Source organism: Acomys russatus, chromosome 16, assembly GCF_903995435.1.
Source record: "Acomys russatus chromosome 16, mAcoRus1.1, whole genome shotgun sequence".
Classification (NCBI taxonomy): domain Eukaryota; kingdom Metazoa; phylum Chordata; class Mammalia; order Rodentia; family Muridae; genus Acomys; species Acomys russatus.
The window spans coordinates 31,228,331-31,234,482 of record NC_067152.1 but is presented as its reverse complement, the minus strand read 5'-3'; the positions used below and the strand labels follow the sequence as shown (position 1 = coordinate 31,234,482).

Below are 6,152 nucleotides of genomic sequence, written 5' to 3'. Positions count from 1 at the left end.
TATAGAGGAAGATTCCGAAGGAGAAATTGAAATAGTGGTTTATGTTAAAAAAAAAAAAAAAAGACATGCAATTTAACACAGGCGATAGGGCCGACTAGCCGTTACTGTCTCCCTATATCAAGGGCAACACAGGCGATAGGGCCGACTAGCCGTTACTGTCTCCCTATATCAAGGGCAACACAGGCGATAGGGCCGACTAGCCGTTACTGTCTCCCTATATCAAAGGCAAAGCTGCTCCAGTAGAAAGAATAAGAGGGCTCTTTGGGCTCTGGCTTCGGTTCCGGCAAGATGGCTAAATGCACCAAGGTTGGGATTGTCAGGAAATACGGGACCCGCTATAGTGCCTCCCTCTGGAAAATGGTGAAGAAAATTGAAATCAGCCAGCACACCAAGTACACTTGCTCCTTCTGTGGCAAGACCAAGATGAAGAGACGAGCCGTTGGCATCTGGCACTGTGGTCCCTGCATGAAAACACTGCCTGGTGGGGCCTGGACCTACAACACTACTTCTGCTGTCACAGTGGAGTCTGCCTTCAGACGACTCAAGGAACTGAAAGACCAATAGAAGCGCTACTGTTTGAGATTTGCCTAGCCTGCAATAAATGAGTTAATTTACATTAAAAAAAAAAAAAGAATAAGAGGGTTTGGAAGTACAGGAAAATGTATGACAACCCCTAAAATAAAGGACATGGAAGTTGCTTTACGTGAAGGTATTGAAAAAATGTCATCTAGAGCAACCACATACTGTGCAGGTTCAAAAACAGGACACATCAGGGATTGAGTTTCCAAATTTATGAGGGGAGGGGCCACTGCTGAAATTATACCAAGACCTTTACCCTTCAAATGGTTGGCTAACAAGCCAGTGTGAATAGAACAATGACTGTTAACTAAAGAAAAATTACAGGCACTTGAACAGCTGGTGCCAGAGCAGCTGGAGGTTCAATATATAGAAGAGTCTACCAGCCTATGGAATTCCCCTGTTTTTGTTTATATATATATATAAAACAATGGAGAATATTAATAAACAGTTGTAGAAAGATCTAATCACAAGTTAAAAATCCTTATAAAACAAAAAGGAATAAAGACCCCCCCCCCCCGGGGATAGACTAAATGGCGCTCTGCTAACTTACACATTTCTGAACATTAATGAGAGAAGAGTAACAGTGGCTGAGAGACACTGGGTTATAGAAAAAAACTGTAGAAAGAACTTATATACTATATGCATGTGTTAACATCAGAATGGAAATCAGCAAATGTTTTGCGTTGAGGATGGGAGATTTGCTTATGTTTCCACAAAGAAATGAAAAAAAAAAAAAAACCAAACAAACTGTGGGTATCATCAAAATAAATAAAGCTCAGAGTTGAGCAGGGGAAATCTTCTGAAAACCTTGGTCACTGGCCCAAAAAGAGCAAAGAAGAGATTCTGACCAGTCACTTCGTTCCTCTGCCAGACAGAAAAGCCTGGAAAGAAACATTCAGCATCTAAGCGCTGACGAGCCTGTGGGCAGGACTCTGTTCTCCTGCGGCACAGATCTGCTCACAGTGCAGCGCGACAACAGGCCTATGAGGAGGACTTCAAGCCAGAGTATGTTGAGTACCCCATCCTGCATCCCCAGGTTGGGGCTGTAGACAAAAGGTTCACAGAGCTGGGGAGCAGAGGTTAAGAGACTTCAGTGAGGAGCTCTAGAACACAAGATCCTAGAAGAGAAGACAGTCCAGGAATATGAAAGGTTCAGGAAGCGATACCCAAGATGCAGGAAAGAGCAGCACTGATGCTAGGTTCTTACCTCGGTTGTGGATGTGCTCCAGAGAGATCAACAGAAGGCTCACACCAGACACCTGAGAACCATGGAAAAGACGCTGGAAGAATTGAGAAGCAGCTTCAAAACTATATAATTAGGAGCTTTAAAAATGGGGAAAACAGCCAGGCGTGGTGGCGCACGCCTTTAATCCCAGCACTCGGGAGGTAGAGGCAGGCGGATTGCTGTGAGTTCGAGGCCAGCCTGGTCTACAAAGCGAGTCCAGGACAGGCAAGGCTATGCAGAGAGACTCTGTCTCGAAAAACCAAAACCAAAACCAAAACCAAAAACAACAAAAAAATCAAATAAAAAAAAAGGGGAGGGGGAATAAAAATAAAATAAAATAAAATGGGGAAATGTATCGTATGATTTATTTTGTGCGCTTTGCTCTTTAAAGACTCTATGTCCTTTAGTGTCAGCTGCCTCTCAGACTTCTGGTAACAGGGAGGATATAAAAAGCCAGCAGAGGCTGAGTGTAGTAGGTGGGGAGTCGGCAGGAGGAGTAGGGTCTAGCTGGAAGAAGAGGGTCAGAGAAGACAGTGGGTGCAGGAAGGAAAAAAAGATAGTAAGGCTAGAGAGAAGAAAAGAGATTGTGCAGAGTGAAAAATAGGAGATAGTTGAAAGTGAATTGGGCTAGAAGAGTGAGAAGAGAAGACAGGCGGAGCCAGGTGAGCTGGGAAAAGCTGAGCTGAGCCGGAGAAGATATTGTTGAGTCAAGAGAAGAAGCCATGAAGGACTCACAAAGTAGCAACAAACAAACAAACAAAAAACAAAAAACAACCTAAAAGCTGCACCGTACAACTTTTCTTCAGCGTTTGACGCACCTAAGGCTTTAAAGGAGTTTGGAAGATAGGGCGGCAGGGTTTCTGTCTGTGGTCGGAATACACTGGGAACTATGTCTCAGAGGAGCTGAGGGGCCCTCTGGTGGAGCAGTTTTCCACTCAGTGGATGCATTCAGTGCGCATAAAGGCTAAGGGCTGTCCAGGAGATTGTGCTGGGTGCTAGCCCAGGACAGGGTAATCATTCGTGGCCCCCCCAACCCCCACCGCAGGCAGAACCAATTCTGGCCCATTTAGGTGTTTGCTGTAGAACAAGACTCCAGGAAAGGATCTTGGTGTCTTAATTGCTTCTTTTTAACTTTTGCAGGGCTTTTAGCAGCTCAAGATATTTTGTATTTATAGCATTTTTTTCTTTTATTCTTAAAAAAAAAAAAAAAGAAGCTTTTTATTGAGGGCTGGAGAGATGGCCCAGTGGTTAAGAACACTGTCTGCTCTTCCAGAGGTCCTGAGTTCAATTACTGGCAACCACATGGTGGCTCATAACTGTCTATACTGTGATCTGATGCTCTATTCTGGCATGCAGGTGTACATGCAGATAAGAGTACTCATAAACATAAAATAAATCTTAAAAATTTTTAATTGATTCTTTGTGAATTTCACAACATGCACCCCAACCCTAGTCATTTCCCCATCCCTCCATATCTGCCCTTTGCCCTTGCAATCTCCCCCTAAAAAGAAGCAACAATAGCCGGGCGTGGTTGCGCTTGCCTTTAATCCCAGCACTCGGGAGGCAGAGGCAGGCGGATCAGTGTGAGTTTGAGGCCAGCCTGATGTACAACGTGAGTTCAGGACAGCCAAGGCTACACAGGGAAACCCTGTCTAAAAAAACAAAAACAAACAAAACAAAACAAACAAAAAAAGGAAGCAACAGCAAACCATCTCTTTGTGGAAGTTGTGGTATGTCACACAGTATACTCTTTTGCTCAAACAGCCTTACTTGCAAGTGTTCATCGCAGTGAGTCGTTGGTCTGATCGGAAGCCTCTGGCTTCTGCTGCACCGTCAGTGCTGGATCCGCTCTCAGATATCCTGTTGTTGCTGTGTCATGGAGATCCTATAGCTCTGGCTCTTCAGGACCAGCCCCTTCATGTGCCTCAGCAGTTCATATATGGGGTAGATGTTGGGGAGGGCCAACTCAAAGCCCTGAATCTGGGGCTGGGGTATAGCTGAGTGGGTCAGCCTGCCAGCTCTCCCATGCTCACACCACCAGGGCCAGCTCTCTGGCACTGCTCCAGCGAGGGACAGAGACAGCTCTTCTGTTCTCATAATCTCTGGACAGGCTTTCCCACTCTGCTCAGATGAGGGGTGGGACCAGCTCTCTTTAATGTTGCAGCCTGTGAGGGGCAGGGACAGCTCTCCTTCGTTGGGAGGGACAAGGCCGCATCTCCCACACCCGTGCCACCAGGGCCAGCCCTACTGTGCTGCCCCAGTGAGGTGTGGGGAGGTGGGTGTGCTCTTCTGAGTGCTGTAGCTGATGAGGGGCAGGGCCAGCTCTTCTGCTTTCATACTCTCAGGGTCAGCTTTCTCACTCTGCCCAGGTGAGGAGCAAGGATTGTGGGGCAGGTGGACCATGCCACTAGGGGAAACAGCATTAAATTGGTGAGGTGGAGCATGTTCAAGCCCCAGAAATCTCAAACTTGAGATTTAAAATCTCATCCTGAGACCAGCAGGAGTGAGACAACTCCCTCCCTACTTCTGTGTCTGCCTCAGCGCACATAAATCTGGCGACCCCCAACCAGGTAGTCACTGGTAGTTAGGTCACGAAGCGGGCATATCAGCATGTCAGGCTGTGGAGGCAGGCTGGGCTCTCTTTGGCATTTTAATACAGAGTGTCACTATGTAGCTCTGGCTGTCCTGGAGCTCACTATGTAGACCAGACTGACCTTGAAGTTACAGAGATCCACTGGCCTCTGCTGCCAGCCTCCTGAACACTGGGATTAAAGATATGTGTCACCATGACTAGCTTCTTTTTGGTTTCTTATATGCTAGCAAGTACAGAGGACAACCTGTCCTTCCTCTATGTAGGCTCTGGGGATCAAACTCAGATTGCCAAGTTTGGCAGCAAGTGCCTTTACCTGCTGAGCCATCTGTCTTAGTCTTGTGAGCCTTTGTCTTAATCAGTGTTCTAGTGCTGTGAAGAGACATCATGACCATTGCAAACCTTGTAGAAGAAAACATTTATCTGGGGCTGGCTTACAGTTTTAGAGGCTTAGCTCATTCTCATCATGGTGGGGGGAATGGTGCACGCAGGCAGGCATGGTGCTGGAGAAGGAGCTGAGAGTTCTACATCTGGATTGGCAGGCAGCAGGAAGAACTCTCAAAGGCTTGAGTTTTTGGACCCCAAAGCCCACGCCCAGTGACATGCTTCCTCCAACAAGGCCACACCTACTCCAATGAAGCCACGCCCCCTAATCCCTCTTAAGTAGTGCCACTCCTTGATGACAAAGCATTCAAATATATGGCTCATTCAAACCACCATACCCTTTATTTGTGTTTTTTGAGACAAAATGTTGCTATGGCCTTGCACGGCCTGAGACTTGAGATTAATGTCATCTGCCTCCTACATGTTGGGCATGTGTTACCACTCCTAGCTGTATTTTTGCTTATTAAAAAAAATAAGTACGTAGACTATTTAGAAGATGTAGTTAAGACAAGAAAATGCTATATCCCACCATTTGGTCCATCAACACTTTGTTTTATGTTTTCTTAGTCTTCATTAATTTACATAAATAACCGAGTTCCAGGCACTGGCTTGAGATGGCCTATGTGGCCTAGGCTGAGCTGGAACTTGAGGTCTTCCTGCTCAGTCTCCTAAGTATTAAGGTGATAGCTGTGAGGCCACATCTGTGCCCCTAGCCACATCTTAAGCAATTTTTAGCTTAATATAATAGCTTAAGGAAATTATTTTATTGCTTGAAACATCACTGCAGTGAACCTCTGGTCTTGTTTTGAAATAGCTATAGCACGATTTACTGACATTTAGGCTATCTTAAGCATCTCGCTATTAAAAATAAAGTCTGGCTGTGATGGCATGCACCTTTGGTACATTTATCGGCTCAAGAGGCTGAAGGAGGGGGCTGGAGAGATGGCTCAGAGGTTAAGGGCACTGACTGCTCTTCCCGAGGTCTTCCCGAGGTCCTGAGTTCAATTCCCAGCAACCGCATGGTGGCTCACAACCATCTATAATGAGGTCTGATGCCCTCTTCTGGCCTGCAGGTGTACATGCAAACAGAGCACTGTAGACATAATAATAACTAAATAAATCTTAAAAAAAAAAAAAAAAAAAAGAGGCTGAAGGAGGAAGATTGCTTGAGCCTGGAACAAAAGGCTAGCCTGGGCAACAGAGACAGACCCTATCGATTAAACATTCAACATGATAAACATCTTTGTAATTTATTTTGAATATTCACGGCACTGCTGTGACTATTTCCTTCGAATCGACACATTCTCTCCAGGAGGGAGGACACAGCGAAGCTTAGGAATGGGAAACTCACAAGCCACTTCCCCTGGGTTAAAT

The 6,152-nt window shown here is 45.8% G+C and overlaps 1 protein-coding gene across 1 annotated transcript; it reads left to right on the top strand.

Annotated features, from left to right (window-relative positions):
* Positions 1–288: 288 nt before the first annotated feature.
* LOC127200529 (60S ribosomal protein L37a-like) lies at positions 289–564 on the top strand. Its single transcript, XM_051158866.1, has one exon. The coding sequence runs from the start codon at positions 289–291 to the stop codon at positions 562–564; it is 276 nt and encodes a 91-aa protein (XP_051014823.1).
* The last annotated feature ends 5,588 nt before the right edge of the window (positions 565–6,152 follow it).

Excerpts from the sequence above, each read along its gene's own strand:
- LOC127200529 (XM_051158866.1), top strand. The coding sequence starts at position 289 with ATGGCTAAATGCACCAAGGTTGGGATTGTCAGGAAATACGGGACCCGC.